This window comes from Hemibagrus wyckioides, linkage group LG12, assembly GCF_019097595.1.
Source record: "Hemibagrus wyckioides isolate EC202008001 linkage group LG12, SWU_Hwy_1.0, whole genome shotgun sequence".
In the NCBI taxonomy this organism is placed as follows: Eukaryota; Metazoa; Chordata; class Actinopteri; order Siluriformes; family Bagridae; genus Hemibagrus; species Hemibagrus wyckioides.
In genome coordinates, this window is record NC_080721.1 from 15,886,050 (window position 1) to 15,913,549 (window position 27,500).

The 27,500-nt window shown below is 48.1% G+C and overlaps 3 protein-coding genes and 2 non-coding genes across 6 annotated transcripts in view; 3 read left to right on the top strand and 2 right to left on the bottom strand.

Annotated features, from left to right (window-relative positions):
* Positions 1 to 2,802, bottom strand: part of rrp7a (ribosomal RNA processing 7 homolog A) — a 7,079-nt gene extending 4,277 nt beyond the window's left edge. The window contains exons 1-5 of the mRNA XM_058404471.1: positions 2,657 to 2,802; positions 1,818 to 1,960; positions 1,365 to 1,490; positions 1,141 to 1,264; positions 963 to 1,060 (exon numbers count right to left, since the gene is read on the bottom strand). Coding sequence (XP_058260454.1) covers positions 963 to 1,060; positions 1,141 to 1,264; positions 1,365 to 1,490; positions 1,818 to 1,960; positions 2,657 to 2,717 — 552 coding nt within the window. The 5' untranslated portion in view covers positions 2,718 to 2,802. The remainder of the gene's footprint in view (positions 1 to 962; positions 1,061 to 1,140; positions 1,265 to 1,364; positions 1,491 to 1,817; positions 1,961 to 2,656) is intronic.
* Positions 2,803 to 3,876: 1,074 nt separating this feature from the next.
* poldip3 (polymerase (DNA-directed), delta interacting protein 3) lies at positions 3,877 to 15,639 on the bottom strand. 2 transcript variants are annotated; one of them, XM_058405140.1, is made up of 10 exons: positions 15,515 to 15,639; positions 13,889 to 14,031; positions 13,214 to 13,608; positions 6,806 to 6,862; positions 6,627 to 6,707; positions 6,346 to 6,516; positions 6,169 to 6,246; positions 5,948 to 6,077; positions 5,559 to 5,625; positions 3,877 to 4,907 (listed from the first exon to the last, which is right to left on the bottom strand). In XM_058405140.1, exons 1-10 carry the CDS (start codon positions 15,616 to 15,618, stop codon positions 4,709 to 4,711), a joined length of 1,425 nt encoding a protein of 474 aa, XP_058261123.1. In that variant the 5' UTR covers positions 15,619 to 15,639; the 3' UTR covers positions 3,877 to 4,708. The 2 variants fall into 2 exon arrangements, with proteins under 2 accessions (XP_058261123.1, XP_058261122.1); XM_058405139.1 differs by having other exon boundaries at positions 6,806 to 6,865.
* Positions 15,640 to 17,510: 1,871 nt separating this feature from the next.
* On the top strand, positions 17,511 to 17,665 carry LOC131362990 (U12 minor spliceosomal RNA). The gene has a single exon (XR_009206261.1). It is a non-coding gene; the product is annotated as a U12 minor spliceosomal RNA (small nuclear RNA).
* Positions 17,666 to 18,648: 983 nt separating this feature from the next.
* Positions 18,649 to 27,500, top strand: part of fam234b (family with sequence similarity 234 member B) — an 18,769-nt gene continuing 9,917 nt past the window's right edge. Inside the window, exons 1-6 of the mRNA XM_058405185.1 lie at positions 18,649 to 19,089; positions 25,164 to 25,592; positions 25,693 to 25,815; positions 26,051 to 26,200; positions 26,322 to 26,431; positions 26,517 to 26,667. Coding sequence (XP_058261168.1) covers positions 19,053 to 19,089; positions 25,164 to 25,592; positions 25,693 to 25,815; positions 26,051 to 26,200; positions 26,322 to 26,431; positions 26,517 to 26,667 — 1,000 coding nt within the window. The 5' untranslated portion in view covers positions 18,649 to 19,052. The remainder of the gene's footprint in view (positions 19,090 to 25,163; positions 25,593 to 25,692; positions 25,816 to 26,050; positions 26,201 to 26,321; positions 26,432 to 26,516; positions 26,668 to 27,500) is intronic.
* On the top strand, positions 18,656 to 18,803 carry LOC131362999 (U12 minor spliceosomal RNA). The gene has a single exon (XR_009206270.1). It is a non-coding gene; the product is annotated as a U12 minor spliceosomal RNA (small nuclear RNA).

Consider the following 27,500-nt stretch of genomic DNA (forward strand, 5'->3'; position numbering starts at 1 on the left):
ACACGCTCACACACACACACTTAAGCACACGCTCACACACACACACGTATGCACACGCTCACACACACCCACACACATGTATGCACACGCTCACACACACACACCCAAACACACGCTCACACACCCACACACATGTATGCACACGCTCACACACACACACCCAAACACACACTCACACCCCCACACACATGTATGTACACGCTCACACACACACACCCAAACACACACACACACCCACACACATGTATGCACACGCTCACACACACATGTATGCACACGCTCACACACACACACCCAAACACACGCTCACACCCCCACACACATGTATGCACACGCTCACACACACACACCCAAACACACACTCACACCCCCACACACATGTATGCACACGCTCACACACACATGTATGCACACGCTCACACACACACACCCAAACACACGCTCACACCCCCACACACATGTATGCACACGCTCACACACACACACCCAAACACACACGCTCACACCCCCACACACATGTATGCACACGCTCACACACACACACCCAAACACACACTCACACCCCCACACACATGTATGCACACGCTCACACACACCCAAACACACACGCTCACACCCACACACATATTCACACGCTCACACACCCCCACACACATGTATGCACACGCTCACACACACACCCAAACACACATGCTCACACCCACACACGTATGCACACGCTCACACACACACCCACACACGTATGCACACGCTCACACACACACACCCACACACATGTATGCACACGCTCACACACACACATATATGCACATGCTCACACACACCCACACACACACTTATGCACACGCTCACACACACCCACACACACACACTTATGCACATGCTCACACACACCCAAACACACATGCTCACACACACACCCACACACATGTATGTACACTCACACACACACACGCACGCACCTCCTCTTTCCTCTTGTCATGTTGGCTCATGAAGTCATCAACGGCCTTCTGCAGAAGCCCTGGCTTGATGAACAACTGTGTGTATTCATGGATCCACTCTACACACACACACACACACACACACAATAAGCGTGTTGAAGCGGTTATATCTTTGTTCACTGGTGTGTTTCACACTCACTCTTGAGGCCGGTCTGAACTGGTTTCTCTGTAGTGGAGACGATGAGAGGAGAGTCATATGGATGTGCTTTAGCTGCTGCTACACCTGAGGAGTGTTTAAACACCACGTAGGCCACCTTGAAACACTGACACACACACACACTATTAATCATGAAATAAAATATTGAACATTAAATTACTGTGTATATGCTCTTAGATCTGTACAGGGGTGTGTGTGTGCATTACCCGTTTCTGTGCAGGTGTGAAATAGGGTGACAGTTCTGGCTGCTTATCTTCAACTGCTCCAGGTTTCTCACTCAGTTCCACATGCTGAACCGGACCAAACTGAGAGAACAAGTCCTTCACCACACTCTACACACACACACACACACACACACACACACACACACACACACACACACACACACACACACACACACACACACACACACACACACAATAAGGGGTGTGGTCTGTACCTGTGAGCAGTATGGGGGGGTGTGATCTATAAGGGGGTGTGGTCTGTACCTGTGAGTAGTATGGGGGTGTGGTCTATAAGGGGGTGTGATCTGTACCTGTAAGCAGTATGGGGGTGTGATCTGTACCTGTAAGCAGTATGGGGGTGTGGTCTATAAGGGGATGTGGTCTGTACTTGTGAGCAGTATGGGGGTGTGGTCTATAAGAGGGTGTGGTCTGTACCTGTGAGCAGTATGGAGGGATGTTGAGGATGAACAGTGTCCTGTCCTGTGGTCTGTGTGTGTTGGTTTCCGCTCGCACTCTGTGTTCCTTCACACACAGCTGGTGCTGCGCTGTACTGTCTGAGCAGAACTTCAGGGACAACACTGAAAACACACACAGTGTTAAAGTCCACATGAAAGGTCCTGTGAGCTGTAGTGTATAAAGTGTATGTTAACGTGTCTCTTCTTGTGAAACAGGAAGTCAGAGATCTGACAGATTTACACAACAGCCAATAGCACTTTGTTGAGATTGTTTAGCCACACCCCCTCACACTGACCCAGGTTACTGTACAGCCCCATGGGGGGACACTTAACTGGACAAACACAAGACTAGTAGAAGATGAGTCTTCAAAAAATATAATCACTTAAAATAATCATAATAAAGTGATAAACTACACAATTATAATCAGAATCTGACTCTGATCTCTCTGAATCTAACAAGCTCGGGTCACTGAGAGAACTGACCTGAACTCTATTTACTGCTCACACACACACACACACACTCCCAGTTCCCCCAGTACACACCTGGAGAAATGTTCAGATCTAACTCAGATTTATTATTAAGCGTTTCAGTATTTCTACCATCATTATATACATTTAATATTATATGTTTCTGTATAAGATTTTTTACACGTATCTGCGTTTTTATGTGTTTTACATCTTAAACACGCGCGCGCGCGCACACCTTTAATTCCGCAATATTTCTCTGCTTTGCTTCCTAAAAGTGCTGACTGTTTCTCACCAGCTACACACACACACACATACATACATACATACATATATATATATATACACACACACCTGTAAATCCTCCAGGAATCACACAGGCTCTGCTCGCGTTGTTCTTTATGGGCGCCGCCATCTTCACTGCTCAAACTAACCGGAAACCGGAAGTAGCGCTGATGAACATGGGACCTGTAGTTCAGTAAGTTCGGTCTGATCGGAATGGTGGAGGGATCCAGGGACTGTTTATGATGGAATTAGTAGTTGTAGAAAGTATTCAGGTTTGTATCACTAAATCAGAAACCACAGAGAAAAGTTGTAGAATATTTTTTCTCTTCCTCAAGAGTTCTCAATCCGAGGTTCTAGTTCAGGACAAGTGTCCAGACTGTTCTTCCCTCTGTGACCTGCAGAATTCTCCTCCTGGACATCAAGTTCTTCTACTTCAGGACAATCCTGGATCAGTTCTTATGAACCTTTCAGAAAGAAAGTATTGGGACACCCCTCCAGATCATTGAGTTCAGGTGTTGTGTTTCAGGGGTTGGACTCGGCCGCTTAGTTCCAGTGAAAGGAACTCTTAATGCTTCAGCTTCATACCAAGACATTTTGGACAATTTCATGCTCTTTGTGGGAACAGTTTGGGGATGACCCCTTCCTGTTCCAACATGACTGCACACCAGTGACCAAAGCAAGGTCCATAAAGACATGGATGAGTGAGTTTGGTGTGGAGGAACTTGACTGTCCTGCACAGAGTCCTGACCTCAACCCCATAGAACACCTTTGGGATGAATTAGAACAGAGACTCTATTTGAATAGAGACTCTCTGAATGTGAGTCAGGCTAAAAGTTTTGGGACATCTGCCTTTCCATGCACATGAATGTAATATGGAGTTGTCCCACCCCTTTGCAGCTATAACAGCTTCAACTCTTCTGGGAAGGCTTTCAACAAGGTTTAGGAGTGTGTTTATGGGAATTTTTGACCATTCTTCTAGAAGGACATTTGTGAGGTCAGGCACTGATGTTGGACGAGAAGGCCTGGCTCTCAGTCTCCGCTGTAATTCATCCCAAAGGTGTTCTATTGGGTTGAGGTCAGGACTCTGTGCAGGACGTGAACTCAATGATCTGGAGGGGTGTCCCAATACTTTTGGCTATACAGTGTATCTGTACCCAGTCTGTATGTAGTGGTCAGTCAGCATGTTGTATCATGTTACTGTACAGTGAGAGCAGCCTGGGTGATCCACACCAGCTCATATTTATCCTGTTTATTAAAGTCTGAGAGTAAATAATGACATCACACAGAGATAAGTTTATTATAAAGCAAGTTTACTGCAGAAAAAACAACCAAAAAGTCCAGTACAGACACAGAGTTGTACACATGGCCCCACCCTAACTGGGGGGGGGGGTATAAGGGGTGTTGGCTGTGTCCCAAATCACCAACACCAGCAAAGGTACACTACAAAGAGCTGAACACAGAGGACCGGCACAGGGCCGCACCCTCTGTACAGAAACAACACTTCTAAACGTGCCTGTATACACAACATGTACATCATCATCATCATCATGTGTGTGAGAATTAAAACCAAAATAACAGATGTTCTAAGACAGAAACACACGGTGAACCAGCTCCGGTCCCACGCACTCATCTGGACAGTGTGTGTGGTGATGGTACGTGCCCTCTTGCAAAGTCTGTAACCTGTGTGTTTCTCTGTGTATGTAGCTCTGAGGGTGGACAGGGGGGATGTTGCTGTGGAAACCAGGTAAATATGATGACGTTTCTGGAATTATCACGTGAGAAACGGTAAACACGCTAAGCTAGGTGGGGCACAACGTGCATCAGCAGCATTATAGGCTAGCTAATTTCAGCTAGCGTACCCTCACTAGCATACCACCTCTCTAATGTTATAAAGACATTTAGAAGCTCCATGTGATGTGTAGTAAAACAATAAAAATCAGGATCTCCATCGTAAAGCTGATGGACACTGTCTCCAGTGACCTGATTGGCTAAACACAGTGTGAGCCATCATACTGGTCATCCAGTTAAACAAACGGGACACAGCACTCACAAATGGACACGTACCAACAGAAGAGTGTGTGTTATAACTGGAGGTGGCAGATGTGGCCACGTCTGTCTGTCTTAGATCTTTATGCGGAAGGCTGTAGAGTGTGCGGCAGGGGGAGGAGTCTCTGTAGTGGCTGAGCTCTGATTGGACGATTTAAACAGAGCCTTCAGAATGGTCTGGGGATCCACTTCAGCTGAGCTGGAGCGGGGTGTGGATCGGGACGCAGCCGAGGAGGAGGAAGTCTCCTTTTTACTGGGAGAGTCACTCAGTCTCCTACAGAGGGGGGGGAGGGAGAGAGAGAGAGAGAGAGAGGGTTAAGCAAAAATAAATGAATGAACCATAATGGTGTGCCTCACTTCATAATAAAAAGGAACCACAATTAACAAAAACCTTAAGAACAGTACATTAACATCCAGCATCTTGCTGTTGTAGTTTAGTTTATCTCTCATCTATATACACACACATTACGATATACACCCATCAGCCATAACATTATGACCACCTGGCTAATATTGTGTTGGTACCCTTTCGGTGCCAAAACAACCCTGACCCATTGAGGCATGGACTCCACTAGATCCCTGAAGGTGTAGTGTGGGATCTGGCACCAAGATGTTAGCAGCAGATCCTTTAAGACCTTAAATGATAGTTTTGATAGATACTGACCACTGCAGACCGGGAACAAGAGCTGCAGTTTTGGAGATGCTCTGATCCAGTGGTCTAGCCATCACAATTTGGTCCTTTTGGTCAAACTCGCTCAAATCCTTACGCTTGTCCATTTTTCCTGCTTCTAACACTCAGACTCAGTCTTATTCATTTCACCTGACAGTGGTCAGAGTGTTATACCTGACCGGTGTGAATAATGTGGTGTGTTTAAGTACACACTTTAATCAGACAGTGTGAGATGCGGTGCAGTAAAACACTCACAGCAGGATGGGCTGATCTGATGTGATGACACTACCCTGGATGTGCAGGTTACACTTCATCGGCTGACCTGTGGAAGGAACCACAAGGCAGAAATGTTTCACACACACACTCACACACTTTACACAATCCCCAACACAGCTTCCCTTTAATACTAAAGACCAGTTAACATCTGGACACAAAGACATTCATCACTTCACCCTAAGGAACTGGACAGAAATGTCCTACATGCTGCTTATTCATTTACTTTATTAAAACTTTAGGCTCCTCCCCTAACTCCGCCCACTATCATTCAGTTATATACGGAAACATGAGAATATGCCTCAGAATACTTTTTCAAAAAAAAAATTGTAGAGAAATCTAAAGAGTGTGTGTGTGTGTATATATTTTACCATCCAGACAGCGGTTGTTGTATTTCCTGTAAGCGCTGATGGCATCATCTTTCCGCACAAACACCACCTCAGCTACTCCAACCTTCACCAGCCGAGCTCGCTTCAGTGCTCCACACACACAGAACAGCTCCTACACACACACACACAGTGTGTGTAGTATTAGCAGTCCCACAGACAGACACATTTAAGACATGTATAAAGTGTGTGTGTATTATATTTACCACTATGTCCTCCTCTGTGACACGTGGGTGGAGATTGTTCACTGTGATTTTGGTTCCTTCCAATGGACTAAACACTGGCTACACAGACACACACGATGAAAGAGATAAGTAAAGCATTGAAATACATGTTGTAGAACAGCCATTACACTTCTGAGAGTGTGTGTGTGTGTGTGTTACCTGTGCAGGCTGAGAGTTTGAGTTTTCAGGGGTCTGTGCAGGTGGGCGGGGATTAGAGCGAGTGGGTGCAACTGCAGCAGCTGCAGTAGAGGCTGCAGGGGGCGGAGCCAAGTACGTGTCATTCTTAACCACTTTGGTGATTGGAGTAGAGACAGAGAATCCTCCTCCAACCTGGGGGGGGGAGGGGGATGAGACACTGGTTTGAGACTCGAGTCAAAATATAATTTTTAGTTATACTTTGTGAGAGTCTGTGTGTGTGTGTGTGTGTGTGTGTGTCTCACCCTTGTCTGTGCCAGGTCATTTGTCGTAGTGAACTTTAACTGTTTATTTGGAACCACAGCCTCCTCTTCATTGGAAGTACTCTATACAGATAAACACACACATTCACATTTACTGTCTGAGAGAAACTGTGTGTTTGTGTGTGTGTGTGTGTGTGTGTGTGTGTGTGTGTGTGTACTACCTGAGCTGCGCTGCTTGGTACATTGATACGAATCCCACTGGTCATACCAACCGGCCTCTGCTACAGACAGACAGACAGACAGAGCGAGCAGTTACTGTAGTGTTCCTCATGTCATATGATGCTGTTTAATGGTGGAATGGTATGTGTGTAACGTGTGTGTGTAACGTGTGTGTGTAACGTGTGTGTGTGTAACGTGTGTGTGTAACGTGTGTGTGTGTAACGTGTGTGTGTAACGTGTGTGTGTGTAACGTGTGTGTGTAACGTCAGAGAGGAACGTCTGAGAGGAAAGTGGGTGTGTAACGTGTGTGTGTGGAATGTCAGAGAGTAACATCAGGGAGGAAAGTCTGTGTGGAATGTCTGAGAGGAACGTCTGTGTGGAACGTCTGTGTGGAACGTGAGTGTGGAACGTCTGAGAGGAACGTCTGTGTGGAACGTGAGTGTGGAACGTCTGAGAGGAACGTCTGTGTGGAACGTGAGTGTGGAACGTCTGAGAGGAACGTCTGTGTGGAACGTGAGTGTGGAACGTCTGAGAGGAACACGAGTGTGGAACGTCTGTGTGGAACGTCTGTGTGGAACGTCTGAGTGGAACGTCTGAGTGGAACGTCTGTGTGGAACGTCTGTGGAACGTCTGAGAGGAACACGAGTGTGGAACGTCTGAGAGGAACGTCTGAGAGGAACGTCTGTGTGGAACGTGAGTGTGGAACGTCTGAGAGGAACGTCTGTGTGGAACGTCTGTGTGGAACGTCTGTGTGGAACGTGAGTGTGGAACGTCTGAGTGGAACGTCTGTGTGGAACGTGAGTGTGGAACGTGAGTGTGGAACGTCTGAGAGGAACGTCTGTGGAACGTCTGAGAGGAACACGAGTGTGGAACGTCTGAGAGGAACGTCTGTGTGGAACGTCTGTGTGGAACGTCTGAGAGGAACGTCTGTGTGGAACGTCTGAGAGGAACGTCTGTGTGGAACGTGAGTGTGGAACGTCTGAGAGGAACGTCTGTGGAACGTCTGAGAGGAACGTCTGTGGAACGTCTGAGAGGAACACGAGTGTGGAACGTCTGAGAGGAACGTCTGTGTGGAACGTCTGTGTGGAACGTGAATGTGGAACGTCTGTGGAACGTCTGTGGAACGTCTGAGAGGAACACGATTGTGGAACGTCTGAGAGGAACGTCTGTGTGGAACGTCTGTGTGGAACGTCTGAGAGGAACGTCTGTGTGGAACGTCTGTGTGGAACGTGAGTGTGGAACGTGAGTGTGGAACGTCTGAGAGGAACGTCTGTGGAACGTCTGAGAGGAACGTCTGTGGAACGTCTGAGAGGAACATGAGTGTGGAACGTGAGTGTGGAACGTCTGAGAGGAACACGAGTGTGGAACGTCTGAGAGGAACACGAGTGTGGAACGTCTGAGAGGAACACGAGTGTGGAACGTGAGCGTGGAACGTCTGAGAGGAACACGAGTGTGGAACGTGAGCGTGGAACGTCTGAGAGGAACGTCTGTGTGGAACGTGAGCGTGGAACGTCTGAGAGGAACGTCTGTGTGGAACGTGAGCGTGGAACGTCTGTGTGGAACGTGAGTGTGGAACGTCTGAGAGGAACGTCTGTGTGGAACGTGAGTGTGGAACGTCTGAGAGGAACGTCTGTGTGGAACGTGAGTGTGGAACGTCTGAGAGGAACGTCTGTGTGGAACGTGAGTGTGGAACGTCTGAGAGGAACGTCTGTGTGGAACGTGAGTGTGGAACGTCTGAGAGGAACGTGAGTGTGGAACGTGAGTGTGGAACGTCTGTGTGGAACGTGAGTGTGGAACGTCTGAGAGGAACGTCTGTGTGGAACGTCTGAGAGGAACGTCTGTGTGGAACGTGAATGTGGAACGTGAATGTGGAACGTCTGAGAGGAACACGAGTGTGGAACGTCTGTGGAACGTCTGAGAGGAACGTCTGTGGAACGTCTGAGAGGAACACGAGTGTGGAACGTCTGAGAGGAACGTCTGTGTGGAACGTGAATGTGGAACGTCTGTGGAACGTCTGTGGAACGTCTGAGAGGAACGTCTGAGAGGAACATGAGTGTGGAACGTCTGAGAGGAACGTCTGTGTGGAACGTCTGAGAGGAACGTCTGTGTGGAACGTGAGTGTGGAACGTCTGAGAGGAACGTCTGTGTGGAACGTGAGTGTGGAACGTCTGAGAGGAACACGAGTGTGGAACGTCTGTGTGGAACGTCTGAGTGGAACGTCTGAGTGGAACGTCCGAGTGGAACGTCTGTGGAACGTCTGAGAGGAACACGAGTGTGGAACGTCTGAGAGGAACGTCTGAGAGGAACGTCTGTGTGGAACGTGAGTGTGGAACGTCTGAGAGGAACGTCTGTGTGGAACGTCTGTGTGGAACGTCTGTGTGGAACGTGAGTGTGGAACGTCTGAGTGGAACGTCTGTGTGGAACGTCTGTGTGGAACGTGAGTGTGGAACGTGAGTGTGGAACGTCTGAGAGGAACGTCTGTGGAACGTCTGAGAGGAACACGAGTGTGGAACGTCTGAGAGGAACGTCTGTGTGGAACGTCTGTGTGGAACGTCTGAGAGGAACGTCTGTGTGGAACGTCTGAGAGGAACGTCTGTGTGGAACGTGAGTGTGGAACGTCTGAGAGGAACGTCTGTGGAACGTCTGAGAGGAACGTCTGTGGAACGTCTGAGAGGAACACGAGTGTGGAACGTCTGAGAGGAACGTCTGTGTGGAACGTCTGTGTGGAACGTGAATGTGGAACGTCTGTGGAACGTCTGTGGAACGTCTGAGAGGAACACGAGTGTGGAACGTCTGAGAGGAACGTCTGTGTGGAACGTCTGTGTGGAACGTCTGTGTGGAACGTCTGAGAGGAACGTCTGTGTGGAACGTCTGTGTGGAACGTGAGTGTGGAACGTGAGTGTGGAACGTCTGAGAGGAACGTCTGAGAGGAACGTCTGTGGAACGTCTGAGAGGAACATGAGTGTGGAACGTGAGTGTGGAACGTCTGAGAGGAACACGAGTGTGGAACGTCTGAGAGGAACACGAGTGTGGAACGTCTGAGAGGAACACGAGTGTGGAACGTGAGCGTGGAACGTCTGAGAGGAACACGAGTGTGGAACGTGAGCGTGGAACGTCTGAGAGGAACGTCTGTGTGGAACGTGAGCGTGGAACGTCTGAGAGGAACGTCTGTGTGGAACGTGAGCGTGGAACGTCTGTGTGGAACGTGAGTGTGGAACGTCTGAGAGGAACGTCTGTGTGGAACGTGAGTGTGGAACGTCTGAGAGGAACGTCTGTGTGGAACGTGAGTGTGGAACGTCTGAGAGGAACGTCTGTGTGGAACGTGAGTGTGGAACGTCTGAGAGGAACGTGAGTGTGGAACGTGAGTGTGGAACGTCTGTGTGGAACGTGAGTGTGGAACGTCTGAGAGGAACGTCTGTGTGGAACGTCTGAGAGGAACGTCTGTGTGGAACGTGAATGTGGAACGTGAATGTGGAACGTCTGAGAGGAACACGAGTGTGGAACGTCTGTGGAACGTCTGAGAGGAACGTCTGTGGAACGTCTGAGAGGAACACGAGTGTGGAACGTCTGAGAGGAACGTCTGTGTGGAACGTGAATGTGGAACGTCTGTGGAACGTCTGTGGAACGTCTGAGAGGAACGTCTGAGAGGAACATGAGTGTGGAACGTCTGAGAGGAACGTCTGTGTGGAACGTCTGAGAGGAACGTCTGTGTGGAACGTGAATGTGGAACGTGAATGTGGAACGTCTGAGAGGAACACGAGTGTGGAACGTCTGTGGAACGTCTGAGAGGAACGTCTGTGGAACGTCTGAGAGGAACACGAGTGTGGAACGTCTGAGAGGAACGTCTGTGTGGAACGTCTGTGTGGAACGTGAATGTGGAACGTCTGTGGAACGTCTGTGGAACGTCTGAGAGGAACACGAGTGTGGAACGTCTGTGTGGAACGTCTGTGTGGAACGTCTGTGTGGAACGTCTGAGAGGAACGTCTGTGTGGAACGTGAGTGTGGAACGTGAATGTGGAACGTGAGTGTGGAACGTCTGAGAGGAACGTGAGTGTGGAACGTCTGAGAGGAACGTCTGTGTGGAACGTGAGTGTGGAACGTCTGAGAGGAACGTCTGTGTGGAACGTGAGTGTGGAACGTCTGAGAGGAACGTCTGTGTGGAACGTGAGTGTGGAACGTCTGAGAGGAACGTCTGTGTGGAACGTGAGTGTGGAACGTCTGAGAGGAACGTCTGTGTGGAACGTGAGTGTGGAACGTCTGAGAGGAACGTCTGTGTGGAACGTGAGTGTGGAACGTCTGAGAGGAACGTCTGTGTGGAACGTGAGTGTGGAACGTCTGAGAGGAACGTCTGTGTGGAACGTGAGTGTGGAACGTCTGAGAGGAACGTCTGTGTGGAACGTGAGTGTGGAACGTCTGAGAGGAACGTCTGTGTGGAACGTGAGTGTGGAACGTCTGTGTGGAACGTGAGTGTGGAACGTCTGAGAGGAACGTCTGTGTGGAACGTGAGTGTGGAACGTCTGAGAGGAACGTCTGTGTGGAACGTGAGTGTGGAACGTCTGAGAGGAACGTCTGTGTGGAACGTGAGTGTGGAACGTCTGAGAGGAACGTCTGTGTGGAACGTGAGTGTGGAACGTCTGAGAGGAACGTCTGTGTGGAACGTGAGTGTGGAACGTCTGAGAGGAACGTCTGTGTGGAACGTGAGTGTGGAACGTCTGAGAGGAACGTCTGTGTGGAACGTGAGTGTGGAACGTCTGAGAGGAACGTCTGTGTGGAACGTGAGTGTGGAACGTCTGAGAGGAACGTCTGTGTGGAACGTGAGTGTGGAACGTCTGAGAGGAACGTCTGTGTGGAACGTGAGTGTGGAACGTCTGAGAGGAACGTCTGTGTGGAACGTGAGTGTGGAACGTCTGAGAGGAACGTCTGTGTGGAACGTGAGTGTGGAACGTCTGAGAGGAACGTCTGTGTGGAACGTGAGTGTGGAACGTCTGAGAGGAACGTCTGTGTGGAACGTGAGTGTGGAACGTCTGAGAGGAACGTCTGTGTGGAACGTGAGTGTGGAACGTCTGAGAGGAACGTCTGTGTGGAACGTGAGTGTGGAACGTCTGAGAGGAACGTCTGTGTGGAACGTGAGTGTGGAACGTCTGAGAGGAACGTCTGTGTGGAACGTGAGTGTGGAACGTCTGAGAGGAACGTCTGTGTGGAACGTGAGTGTGGAACGTCTGAGAGGAACGTCTGTGTGGAACGTCTGAGAGGAACACGAGTGTGGAACGTCTGAGAGGAACGTCTGAGAGGAACGTCTGTGTGGAACGTCTGTGTGGAACGTCTGAGAGGAACGTCTGAGAGGAACGTCTGTGTGGAACGTGAGTGTGGAACGTCTGAGAGGAACGTCTGTGGAACGTCTGAGAGGAACACGAGTGTGGAACGTCTGAGAGGAACGTCTGAGAGGAACGTCTGTGTGGAACGTCTGAGAGGAACGTCTGAGAGGAACGTCTGAGAGGAACACGAGTGTGGAACGTCTGAGAGGAACGTCTGAGAGGAACGTGAGTGTGGAACGTCTGAGAGGAACGTCTGTGTGGAACGTGAGTGTGGAACGTCTGTGGAACGTCTGTGTGGAACGTGAGTGTGGAACGTCTGAGAGGAACGTCTGTGTGGAATGTCTGAGAGGAACGTCTGTGTGGAACGTCTGAGAGGAACGTCTGAGAGGAACGTCTGAGAGGAACGTAAGTGTGGAACGTCTGAGAGGAACGTCTGTGTGGAACATGAGTGTGGAACGTCTGAGAGGAACGTCTGTGTGGAACGTGAGTGTGGAACGTCTGAGAGGAACGTCTGTGTGGAATGTCTGAGAGGAACGTCTGTGTGGAACGTCTGAGAGGAACGTCTGAGAGGAACGTCTGAGAGGAACGTAAGTGTGGAACGTCTGAGAGGAACGTCTGTGTGGAACATGAGTGTGGAACGTCTGAGAGGAACGTCTGTGTGGAACGTGAGTGTGGAACGTCTGAGAGGAACGTCTGTGTGGAACGTGAGTGTGGAACGTCTGAGAGGAACACGAGTGTGGAACGTCTGAGAGGAACACGAGTGTGGAACGTCTGAGAGGAACACGAGTGTGGAACGTCTGAGAGGAACACGAGTGTGGAACGTCTGAGAGGAACACGAGTGTGGAACGTCTGAGAGGAACACGAGTGTGGAACGTCTGTGTGGAACGTGAGCGTGGAACGTCTGAGAGGAACGTCTGTGTGGAACGTGAGCGTGGAACGTCTGAGAGGAACGTCTGTGTGGAACGTGAGTGTGGAACGTCTGAGAGGAACGTCTGAGAGGAACGTCTGAGAGGAACATGAGTGTGGAACGTGAGTGTGGAATGTCAGAGAGTAACATCAGGGAGGAACGTCTGTGTGGAACATCTCTTCATTAACCTGGATAGTTTTGGTGATCTTGAGTGGAGCTGCAGATCCCTGACTGGGCAATGATGAGACGCTTCTCTTCAGACTCAGCCTATCACGTGCATCCACCACTTTTGTGATCCCGCCTCTGGTCTGTATGGCCACACCCACTCTGGTACCGAGTCCCTGGTTGGTAGGGAAGGCTCTGACTCCGGTGCTGCTGGGCGTGGTGGTGTTCTGGATGTGAATATGTGGGATTGGGGTCTGAGAGGTGGTCAATAACGGAGAATCCTGGACCTGCTGCTGTTTACGAGAGTTTATGGTCTGTCTGGCGTCCTGCACTGCACTCACAGCACCACCTCTGGACTGAATACGGAAACGGGCATCATTCTGACCCAGCTTCTCCCTTGCATCCTTCACCTGGAACACTAGAGAAAGAAGGGGGTAGAAGTTTGGTGAACACACTGTCGTGAATAAACTGAAAACATAGGAATCAGTTCAAACACTGACAAGAAGAAGAAGCCTTAATTATCACCACACATTACATTGGGGACAGGGCACAAGGTCAGCCATGATGCAGCACTCCTCGACCAGAGAGGGTTAAGGGCCTTGCTCAGGGGCCCACCAGTGGTTCTGTTCAACAACCCCAGAGCCTTATCCACCTGAGCCACCAGTGCCCCAAGTTCTAACACGTTCATGCTCTCTCACCTCCACTTCCTCCGAGCCTCTGTCTGACGTCAGTGGAGCCGATCTTCTGTCGAGCATCAAAAGTCCGGCCCATAAGCCCCGCCCCTCTCCCTACTGAGCCCGCTCCTCTTCCTGTTAGCCCTGCCCCTCTACCAAAGGTCGGCCTGCAAGAACAAAAACAGTTAACGAACACCATCATTCATTTTATATAATTATACCAATTAATATTTTATTTGGAATGACTATAAGTCTTCATGTACTTAAACACTGATTGTGTGTGTGATGTTAAACTGAATAAATATGACGAGGAGATATTTCTGCGGTGTCACACTCAGGTCAGTCACACCCTGTACGATGAATACAGGTTAGAACCATGTCAGGTTCATTGTCATCTTCATAAACAATGCTTTAAGTATCTATAGACAATGAAATTCCTGGGCTGTGGTTGTACACTCCCACACAGACACAGGAAAAAAAATGTTCAGTGAACTTTTACACAGCTCAGGATCCGGGATTAAACACAGGCTGAACTGGTTACTGAACAAACACCGGAACTCTGAATTTATAAATCACACTGCTACAGCTGGGATGTGCTTCGGACATGACAAACCATCTCTATTTTAGACAACTCAACAACAGAAGCTTCGTAAGAGTCGACTCGGTAGTGGAAGCTTGGAGACAGTCGACTCGGGAGTGCAAGCTTGGAGAGAGTCAACTCGGTAGTGGAAGCTTGGAGAGAGTCGACTCGGTAGTGGAAGCTTGGAGAGAGTCGACTCGGTACTGGAAGCTTGGAGAGAGTCGACTCGGTACTGGAAGCTTGGAGAGAGTCGACTCGGTACTGGAAGCTTGGAGAGAGTCGACTCCGTAGTAGAAGCTTGGAGAGAGTCGACTCAGTATAAAAAAATAGCAGTGTTGCTAAAGAAATAATTATCTTTAAAAACAGAAAGCACAACATGTATTAGTGCCTGTAGAGTGTAACATATAAAATAAAAATCCAGAGGGAAGTTCCTGAGCTGTAGTGTGTCGACTGACTCGTCTCTCACTCTCCGCTTCAGACAGCTATAAACGGCCTAGCACAGTTCTGGCTTCAAAACATCCTCACAATTGTGCTTAAAAACGCTCATTTATTAAATATAAGCACTTTTAATCACCAAAAATGGAACAAATGCAATGATTCCGAATGATAGTTACACTTGTGCAAAACGAATAAGCTAATATCCTCGAGCTAGCTGTAAACAGTAACGTTATTTCCCCACCCGTTTTTCGACATGCTTACGGTCTTGCGCTCTGATTGGCTGCTACACGCCAACATCCTGCGATACGATTGGCTAAAACGGCACATCAGCCAATCCTCGAATAGAACGCTGTATTTGACAGAATACGGTTAGAATGAAGAACATGTGCATGCGCGCTGCACTGGAGTCTAACCAATCACGGCTCAGTATACTGCACGAGCCCGCAATTTAGCCAATAGCCGGACAGAATGCTAACAGCTCGTACGCTAAGCAATAAGCAGCTACAAAGACGGGAGTTTTTTTCAGTGCAGCCTATTTTAGACGACATATAATGTTTACATTTTAAGAAGAAAGAAGCACTAATATCGTTTACAGGTGCGGTTTATCACCTGCCTGACACTATATGAAATACCTCTTAAGGCCTCCCCTGGTGTTAAAATTGCGTCGGCGTATTAATTCGTCCAAAGAAACGTCCGCCATCTTCGTCACGGCGAATCCGGGGACAGCAGTGCGCATGTGCAGAATCAAGACGCTTGAGCGAAGGAGAAAATTGCGCATGCGCACAATATAAATAACAATTGCTTAATAATAATAATAATAATAATAATAATAATAATAATAATCCCTCTGGATATATGTGAAGAACAGATTATAAGAGAGAGTAGGGCGTTTAAAGCAAGATTCATGTAATTTTCTAAAGACAATATGAGGGAGGCACTTTACTAGACCACTTGTACATGAGCTTGACTAGGTGAAGGATATTGTAATGTAAGACTGAACCTTTTTACACTTGATCAAAAAGTCTTATGATAACAAAAGAAAGAAAACACCTCAGATTAAGTTCAGTCAGACTGAACACTGAAGACTGAGAGAATTCCACTGTGAAGAAGAGCTGGGGGAACCAAGCACCTGAGCCCAGAACCTCCATCAAAAAGGTGTTTATTGTGGCATAGAAAAGAGAGAGAGAGACAGAGAGAGAGAGAGAGAGAGAGAGTTCTAGCACATGATTGGTTATGGATGAAGATAAAGGAGGATCTACATCCGATTGGCAAATGAACACAACAATCTAAGAGCAGAGGATTAAGCTCAGGGTACATGAAGTCACTGGATTGTATAAAACTGCCTGAGACTGGATTCTTCTACAGCACCAAGAAATCAGAACTACAACCTTTGAGGATGTGATAAAAAAGGAAAACATCAAATACCTATCTCCCTCTCTCTGTCCCTCTCTGTCTCTTGGTCTCTCTCTCTCTTTGTTATAGAAAGGACATTAATCAGTTACAGTTACATTATTTCCTGTCCAGTGTCCCCCAGATGAGGATGAGGTTCCCTTCTGAGCCTGGTTCCTCTCAAGGTTTCTTCCTCAGATCATCACAGGGAGTTTTTCCTCACCACCGTCACCTCAGGCTTCTCATTAGGGATATTTCTCTACTTTTGCAAAGCTGCTTTGAGACGATGCAATTAACAGCATTATACAAATAAATTAAATTGAAGTGAATTGAACATCCAGGGGTCAGTGCAACTACAAAGATTTGCTCGAGACTGAATCATGAGGTAAATAAGTGTAGAAGCTGAACACTGATAATGCTGTTAATAAGAGGGAGGATTATTCTATAAGTAAAGTTTGGAGTCACCAGCACCCCCCTGCTCCAGACAGGAGGACATTTTCTTTGTGACTGTGAGGATTGGGACATTTGTTGTGAAGATTTCAGATGATACCTGCTGTTCCTCCCAGGCAGAGAAACAGCAGACAGGCTTTAGAAGTGTGTGGAGGTGAGACAGCTATAGTAAAGACGCTATCTGTGGTGTCTATGGTAGGTGATCTACAGACTTCTGTTTGAGGTTTTCGTGCCGTTAATGCAAAAAAAAAAAAAAAACCTGTACATTAGATGAACTATTTTATGCATTAAGTCTTATATAAAGTATAAAAGTAAGCACATTTAGCTGGAATATATCAGCTCACTTCACTGGTTTCATTTTTATTTATTTTTTTACTTAGTTATAAAACTTATTTACGATAATTAAATAATCTATATTTATTTATTGATTGATTTATTTAACACCCTGGATACTGGATTAGTGTATATCTTTTAAGTGATGTTTTTTTAAAATAAATTAAACCGGAGCTCGTGACCAATCAGAGCACGGCATTGTCGTGACATCACGCTAGATCCCACAATGCACCGCGAGCTGAAGGATCAGATTGTGAAAGATTATTTAAATCTGATTTATCCGAGTAGAGTTTCAGTAGAGGTGTGTGTGTGTGTAGTGTGTAGTGTTTTGTGTTGTGTGTGATTATAGAGTGCGAGTGTGTACATGAGTGTGTTTAGAGTCAGAGGGTGAGACTCACCCTGAGTGTGTAGTGTGCTCCACGCGGTCACCCCCTGACACTGAACCGGAAGTTGGTTATGCCTTAAACTGATGAGTAAGGAAAATAACGATGCGGGGTGACGCCCGCGTCCTCGTGCATGATCGCGAGAGAAATTTTTGCACGGGTACAGGTCTGTCTGCTGAGGTGACTCGTTTACTTCACGAGATGCCTCGCGGAGCCGGGATCTGCCCCGATACCCCACTGTCATGTGATTAAAAATAGAATAAAAGTTTTTAGTAAATGGGCTTTTTCAAGTCTGCGAGATTTAAACCTGTTGAAAACTGCTTCACTTATTTTTTTCTTATTAACGTTCTTGTTTGACGCTTTACTAACAGGGTAGTTTCAACACGACGACATAAACACTGATATTACATGATTACATCAAAATAAACAAACAGATAGATAAATAGATGATGTTTTTGGAGACTTATGTCTTATTGCTTCTTATTCTCAGAAGGTGATTAGGTCAGTGATAACGTGTTATAAAGAAGGGGCGGGGCGTGTTATAAAGAAGGGGCGGAGCGAGAACCCGCTGTACGCTCGTGGAGGACGGTGTTGATGGATGATGTACAGGACAGTGTAATTCCTATAGGATGAATTTAGCGCTATCTGCTGGTCAGATGCAGAAATGACCACAGATCTGCGTTGACCTATGAGGTATAAGGAATTAAGATGCTGAGTTCTGGATTGTGATTGGTCAGGAGGTGTTAATTAATTTTCAGCTCGGACAGTAGTGTATCCGAGGATGGAAGGAGTCTCCAGTGTCAGTGCTGTGTCAGAGGTCAGTCAGAGGGAAGGCTGTAAAATGATGTTTTCGGGAGCAGATTATCTGCTAAAGTCACTACAGAAACTGATATAGACGGATAAAAAAAACATGAGTAATTAAAAAAAGTTTTATTTTTCCTCCTAACAGCGTTTTAAGCTGATGACCCCCTGACCTCTGACCCCTGAGTCCTAGTGAACCACTGCTGATGTTCTCACTGATGGTCACTCTGGATAAGAGACTCTGCCTCGTGCTGGTCATGTAAAACACCTGGGGAGTTCAGCATCTGGGACACACCCTTTGCGTCCTGTGGCATGATAATTTGCATATGGGGCGGGGTCATGGTCAGGGGTGTGTCTACACCGTATCCGTGGTGCCATGACTCTGCAGTGTGGTGATGTGATCTCTACCCAGAGAGCATGCCTTAAACTGATGAGTGAGAAAAATAACGGTGCGGGGCGATGCTTGTGTCCCCGTGCCTACTCACGATCCGTATTTTTGAAGGGGTACAGGTCTATTCTGATCTGTTTACTTTGCAGACTGTCTCGCGGGTCAAAGATCTGCCCTGATCTCCCTATGTCATGGTTAAATCAGCCCGTGATCTTTTAAAGCGGTTATTTTTCTTATTTAGATTATTCCAGAAGTGTTTGTAGACGTATTATCAGCTGTAGGTAATCCATTACCCAGAATGCACTGCGGTTTTGTAGTCCCGCCTCTCTGTAGGCTCCGCTGTATCTCTGATCCCGCACGGGCGCGTGAGATTGTGCTGCGCGTGCCGGACCGTTATTGTCGTTATTATTGTCATTACCGGTGGTGATGGCCACGGCTCTGTCTCGCGCACTCAAACTACCAGGTAAGAGACTGCAGCATGCTAACTAACGCTAATAACGCGTTACAACATATACGAACAGATGGTGTGTGTGTGTGTGTGTGTGTGTGAGTGAGAGAGAGATAGATAAAGATAAAGAGAGATAAAGAGCAGGAATAAACGGACTGCGTTATAACCCTCTCTATCACTCTCGTGTTCATTGAGATGGTTTAGCTTGTGTTGTTGGAAACGGAGAGAAATCCCGGGTTTGATGATGATGTGTATTTGGGTGACGCACTATTTTAACAGCGCGAGACAGAAAAACCCTCATCCCTCCATCCGGGCTTCAGATCTGCGCCAGTCATTTATCCCGGGATAAAAACTCAACTCATCCCGGGATAAAAACTCAACTCATCCCGGGATAAAAACTCAACTCATCCAGGATTATAAGCAGCTCTGATATTTTGGGGGTATTATCTGAACATGTGCAGCTGATTTAATACAATGTCATGATCAATAATAATAATAATAATAATAATAATAATAATAATAATAAGCACTCACTCTCACACTCCTCCACACAGCACTGTCCTCATTATTTTCTGTTAAAAACATCAGATATTTGTTCTGTTTTTGTTTTCATGGTTGTTTGAGGTAGGTGTGTGTGTGTGTGTGTGTGTGTGTGAATATTAAATCAGGGCATGGTTAGAGAAATATTAGAAGATTTCCCTATGAGAAGAATGCAGTGTTTAAGGAGAAGGAGGAGAATGAAGCAGCTGAGAGACAGTGTGATGTAGATCATCGGGGAATTCAGGGTCACGCTTTGAGACGTTCAGACCTTCACGTCACGACACACAGACCTTCACGTCACGACACACAGACCTTCACGTCACGACACACAGACCTTCTAACGACACACAGACCTTCACGTCACGACACACAGACCTTCACGTCACGACACACAGACCTTCTAACGACACACAGACCTTCCAACGACACACAGACCTTCTAACGACACACAGACCTTCACGTCACGACATACAGACCTTCACGTCACGACACACAGACCTTCTAACGACACACAGACCTTCACGTCACGACACACAGACCTTCACGTCACGACACACAGACCTTCTAACGACACACAGACCTTCACGTCACGACACACAGACCTTCTAACGACACACAGACCTTCTAACGACACACAGACCTTCACGTCACGACACACAGACCTTCACGTCACGACACACAGACCTTCACGTCACGAGACACAGACCTTCTAACGACACACAGACCTTCTAACGACATACAGACCTTCACGTCACGACACACAGACCTTCACGTCACGACACACAGACCTTCACGTCACGACACACAGACCTTCACGTCACGACACACAGACCTTCTAACGACACACAGACCTGCACGTCACGACACACAGACCTTCACGTCACGACACACAGACCTTCACGTCACGACACACAGACCTTCTAACGACACACAGACCTTCACATCACGACACACAGACCTTCACGTCACGACACACAGACCTTCACATCACGACACACAGACCTTCTAACGACACACAGACCTTCACGTCACGACACACAGACCTTCTAACGACACACAGACCTTCACGTCACGACACACAGACTTTCACATCACGATACACAGACCTTCACGTCACGACACACAGACCTTCTAACGACACACAGACCTTCACGTCACGACACACAGACCTTCACGTCACGACACACAGACCTTCACGTCACGACACACAGACCTTCACATCACAACACACAGACCTTCTAACGACACACAGACCTTCTAACGACAGACAGACCTTCTAACGACACACAGACCTTCTAACGACATACAGACCTTCACGTCACGACACACAGACCTTCACGTCACGACACACAGACCTTCACGTCACGACATACAGACCTTCTAACGACACACAGACCTTCACGTCACGACACACAGACCTTCTAACGACACACAGACCTTCTAACGACACACAGACCTTCACGTCACGACACACAGACCTTCACGTCACGACACACAGACCTTCACGTCACGACATACAGACCTTCTAACGACACACAGACCTTCACGTCACGACACACAGACCTTCTAACGACACACAGACCTTCTAACGACACACAGACCTTCATGTCACGACACACAGACCTTCACGTCACGACACACAGACCTTCACGTCACGACATACAGACCTTCTAACGACACACAGACCTTCACGTCACGACACACAGACCTTCTAACGACACACAGACCTTCTAACGACACACAGACCTTCACGTCACGACACACAGACCTTCACGTCACGACACACAGACCTTCTAATGACACACGGACCTTCACGTCACGACACACAGACCTTCTAACGACACACAGACCTTCACGTCACGACACACAGACCTTCACGACACACAGACCTTCACGTCACGACACACAGACCTTCACGTCACGACATACAGACCTTCTAACGACACACAGACCTTCACGTCACGACACACAGACCTTCACATCACGACACACAGACCTTCTAATGACACACGGACCTTCACGTCACTACACACAGACCTTCACGTCACGACATACAGACCTTCTAACGACACACAGACCTTCACGTCACGACACACAGACCTTCTAACGACACACAGACCTTCTAACGACACACAGACCTTCACGTCACGACACACAGACCTTCATGTCACGACACACAGACCTTCACATCACGACACACATACCTTCACGTCACGACACACAGACCTTCTAACGACACACAGACCTTCACGTCACGACACACAGACCTTCTAACGACACACAGACCTTCTAACGACACACAGACCTTCTAACGACACACAGACCTTCACGTCACGACACACAGACCTTCTAACGACACACAGACCTTCACGTCACGACACACAGACCTTCATGTCACGACACACAGACCTTCACATCACGACACACAGACCTTCACATCACGACACACAGACCTTCTAATGACACACGGACCTTCACGTCACGACACACTGACCTTCTAACGACACACATACCTTCTAACGACACACAGACCTTCTAACGACACACAGACCTTCTAACGACACACAGACCTTCACGTCACGACACACAGACCTTCTAACGACACACAGACCTTCACGTCACGACACACAGACCTTCATGTCACGACACACAGACCTTCACATCACGACACACAGACCTTCACATCACGACACACAGACCTTCTAATGACACACGGACCTTCACGTCACGACACACAGACCTTCTAACGACACACAGACCTTCTAACGACACACAGACCTTCACGTCACGACACACAGACCTTCACGTCACGACACACAGACCTTCACGTCACGACACACAGACCTTCACGTCACGACACACAGACCTTCTAACGACACACAGACCTTCACGTCACGACACACAGACCTTCACGTCACGACACACTGACCTTCTAACGACACACATACCTTCACGTCACGACACACAGACCTTCTAACGACACACAGACCTTCTAACGACACACAGACCTTCACGTCACGACACACAGACCTTCTAACGACACACAGACCTTCACGTCACGACACACAGACCTTCACGTCACGACACACAGACCTTCTAACGACACACAGACCTTCACGTCACGACACACAGACTTTCATGTCACGACACACAGACCTTCTAACGACACACAGACCTTCACGTCACGACACACAGACCTTCACGTCACGACACACAGACCTTCACGTCACGACACACAGACCTTCTAACGACACACAGACCTTCACGTCACGACACACAGACCTTCACGTCACGACACACAGACCTTCTAACGACACACAAACCTTCACGTCACGACATACAGACCTTCACGTCACGACACACAGACCTTCTAACGACACACAGACCTTCACGTCACGACATACAGACCTTCACGTCACGACACACAGACCTTCACGTCACGACACACAGACCTTCACGTCACGACACACAGACCTTCTAACGACACACAGACCTTCACGTCACGACACACAGACCTTCTAACGACACACAGACCTTCTAACGACACACAGACATTCACGTCACGACACACAGACCTTCTAACGACACACAGACCTTCACGTCACGACATACAGACCTTCACGTCACGACACACAGACCTTCTAACGACACACAGACCTTCACGTCACGACACACAGACCTTCACGTCACGATACACAGACCTTCACGTCACGACACACAGACCTTCACGTCACGACACACAGACCTTCTAACGACACACAGACCTTCACGTCACGACACACAGACCTTCTAACGACACACAGACCTTCACGTCACGACACACAGACCTTCTAACGACACACAGACCTTCACGTCACGACACACAGACCTTCACGTCACGACACACAGACCTTCTAACGACACACAGACCTTCACGTCACGACATACAGACCTTCACGTCACGACACACAGACCTTCTAACGACACACAGACCTTCACGTCACGACACACAGACCTTCTAACGACACACAGACCTTCACGTCACGACACACAGACCTTCACGTCACGACACACAGACCTTCTAACGACACACAAACCTTCACGTCACGACATACAGACCTTCACGTCACGACACACAGACCTTCTAACGACACACAGACCTTCACGTCACGACATACAGACCTTCACGTCACGACACACAGACCTTCACGTCACGACACACAGACCTTCACGTCACGACACACAGACCTTCTAACGACACACAGACCTTCACGTCACGACACACAGACCTTCTAACGACACACAGACCTTCTAACGACACACAGACATTCACGTCACGACACACAGACCTTCTAACGACACACAGACCTTCACGTCACGACATACAGACCTTCACGTCACGACACACAGACCTTCTAACGACACACAGACCTTCACGTCACGACACACAGACCTTCACGTCACGATACACAGACCTTCACGTCACGACACACAGACCTTCACGTCACAACACACAGACCTTCTAACGACACACAGACCTTCACGTCACGACACACAGACCTTCTAACGACACACAGACCTTCACGTCACGACACACAGACCTTCTAACGACACACAGACCTTCACGTCACGACACACAGACCTTCACGTCACGACACACAGACCTTCTAACGACACACAGACCTTCACGTCACGACATACAGACCTTCACGTCACGACACACAGACCTTCTAACGACACACAGACCTTCACGTCACGACATATGTATATAAATGTAATGAGAGGAGTGATGGAGTCCCAGGCTGCTGAAGTACCAGTGAAATAAAACACCATCAGGACCAGTGCTGAGTTTATACACTAATACATCTCTCATATCTCTCAGTGGAGATGGTTGGAGCCTGTGATGAAGGTGTGTGGCTAGTGCTGTTAGCTCACTCTGCTAATCTAATCTGAGAAGAGAGATAGTATAAAGTCTAAAATATAAATCTCCTCAGATTAGTGTGTGCTTTAATTTGTGTTGATCTCGTCAGCATGAGAAGCTTCTCACTGAAACTTCAACAGAGATGGACAGGCCACACCCACCAGAGACAAACTGTAAGCTAGTGTGAGTGTGATTTCAGAAGAGCTGGACAGGCCATGCCCACAAGGGGACAAACTAGAAGCTAGTCTGAGTGTGTGTCGATGCTGAGGTGTGTGTGAGAGTATTACTGGTTGGAAAGATGTGTACTGAGAACATTTCCCTCACCCAGCAGAAGAGCGTGTAGAAGTAAATCTGCACACTGGTGTGTTTTGCCCTCATGCTGCTGTGTTGTGTCCACAACATCTCCCTCAGGTGTGTGATGTGCTGACCAAGTTCACTGGAATTATCACAGAGAGTTTATCACACGCCCCTCCCCCAACACAAGTAGGCGGGGTTTACACTGTTACTAAAGTTACATAACTACTTCTGTGTCTTCTTATCTTGGAGATATCTTTCTGTCTGAACAGCAGGAACAAAAACCACACCCAATTATTAGGAACGTCAACTTTTACCTCAGATGTGTCAGTAAAGTCTGTGTGTGTGTGTGTAGGGAAGAAGGGCTCGGACCTGGGCGAGTATGACCCCCTGACCCAGGTGGACAGTGAAGATGACAGCGAGGAAGATGACCTCGTGCTGAATTACCCGCGGAACGGCCTGGCCTCGCACGCCACGCTCAGGCTGGGACAGGAAGGGGCGGAGCTACAGGAGGAAGATGAGGACGAGGAGGACGCATGGAGACATAGCAGTGGGAAGGACAGGAGGGGCGAGGCGGGAGGGGTGGCTGACGACGTGGTGGGGTTGGTCAGTGACGGGGCAGGACAGAAGGCGAAGGTCCGGGTGGCGGTGCGCACGGCAGCGTTCGTGGTGCCGCTGATCGGAGCCGCCATGTTTGTTCTGCTCTTCGCCTTCCTGTTGCCATGCCAACGAGGGGGCTCACGGAGACAGAAGGAGTGGGAGACGGAAGTGGGACATGCGGGCGGTAAGATACACAGACTACACACAGTGCCACGGACTACACACACTGGACAGTGTGTTCTGACCCAAACTGACCCCTATTCACACATCCCCCCCTCCTCCAGGTGTGATGCCACCTCCCATGGCATTGTGGGATGTAGACGGGGACGGAGTGGAGGACTTACTAATCGCCGTCATGAGGATCAACAACAGCAGCCAGCAGATCAGTTACCCAGCAAACATCAAGGGTAATACACACACACACACACAAACATACACACACACACACAAACACACAAACATACACACACATACACACAGTCTGTCTGAATAATAAACATTGCTTTATTATGTGTTTATGTGACCTGAACCATTCATTTACACACTGCACCATGTAATTAACTAACCCCCCCTCTCTCTGTGTCTCCCTTTCTGTGTGTGTCTCTCTGTCTGTCTCTCTCTGTCTGTCTCTCCCCCCTGTAGAGTACAGTGTAGTAGCTCTGCATGGAGTGAATGGATCAGTGATGTGGAATCGCTCTCTGAAGGAGCCGCTCTTCTCTGTGCAGTGTTCATCTCCCAACACCTGCCTGATCATCACCTCCACACACCTGATCAGTGTGAATGCATCTACAGGTGAGACTTTAACACACCTGATCAGTGTGAATGTTCTTACCTGTGAAGTGTTAACACACCTGAGTGAGTGTGATGTAGCTGTAGAGTGTTGATTTGATGTATTTGTTCCTAATTGGTTCAGGTAAGAAGTTGTGGGAGGTGTCATCAGGAGAGGTGGTGTCACAGGCTGTGGCTCTTCCTGATTTACAGGGAGATTCTGTTCCAGACCTGCTGATAGCTAGTGTAGATCAGGTGAACACCACACACACACACACACACACACACACAGTTGATATGGGGGCTCTGAATGAGATCTCACTTTCTGTCTGAATTCCAGGAGTCAGTAATCTCTCTAGTCCTGCACTCGGGCTTGACCGGCTCTCTGATTGGTCAGCCAGTGAACTTTAACTTCACGACACCGGGAAAGCTGATTGGTCCGGTGTTGCATGAGACAGCGGTGGGAGCGTACTACATCCTGCTAGGAATCGGTAAGAGGGTGTGTCCAGGCTGGTTAGGATCCATTTGCAGTTCGCGAGTGTCCAAAATGTCTAGGCGAAATAATTACCGTGAAAATCCCCAAAACGTTTATCCATCTAGCTTTATCCATCCAGATCTGAAAGTTGAAATCCACAGTCCGTAATAAAGTAATCCACAACGCCGTATAATCCAATAACACTCTGGAGACGCTGTAGTGTGGTGAGTATAAAACCGTATAAAACCCAGAGGCACTTCCTTGGGGGTGGTCTAATACTACACTACTAATACACAACCTACTGACTACACACAATGGTACAGCCCACTCTGTCAGAGGGATGTGGTACAGTCCATTCAGCACTTATTAATACACATCACTTAGAGCTTACTGAGAGGACCAGTGAGGTTCAGAACACACTGATACCTTCACTCTATTCAGTACTTTAATCTAAAATCCATTCAGTGTGTATTTGTAAGGTCCATTCAATTCAGTACTCTTTAAGTTCAGTACTTACTGCTGAATCAGTAGCTACAGAATCACAGCACTGACTAGTGGACAGAGCGGGTTGTACCACTGTGTAAATAAATCAGGATACACCGGAACATACTGAAATGACCTTATCAATAAGTACTGACCAGAATCTGACAGATTCACACAGGTAGGTGTCACACGTTTCCTTCAGCACACACAGGTACAGTCCATTCAGTCAAGCACGAGTTGGTACGATCCACTCCAGTAACCCCATATAACCCCTCCAGTACTGGTCTGTGCAGTTTAGGGTATTTGTTAGATTAGCATTTCAGATTGCTCCGCTAAGTTAGGTTAGCATGAAGTGTTAGCATTTAC

Excerpts from the sequence above, each read along its gene's own strand:
- poldip3 (XM_058405139.1), bottom strand. The coding sequence starts at position 15,618 with ATGCGCACTGCTGTCCCCGGATTCGCCGTGACGAAGATGGCGGACGTT. Across the intron at positions 14,032-15,514 it reads ACCAGGGGAGGCCTTAAGAG|GCCGACCTTTGGTAGAGGGG; the intron begins GTATTTCATATA and ends TTGTTCTTGCAG. Across the intron at positions 4,908-5,558 it reads TCAGATCAGCCCATCCTGCT|GAGACTGAGTGACTCTCCCA; the intron begins GTGAGTGTTTTA and ends CCCCCTCTGTAG.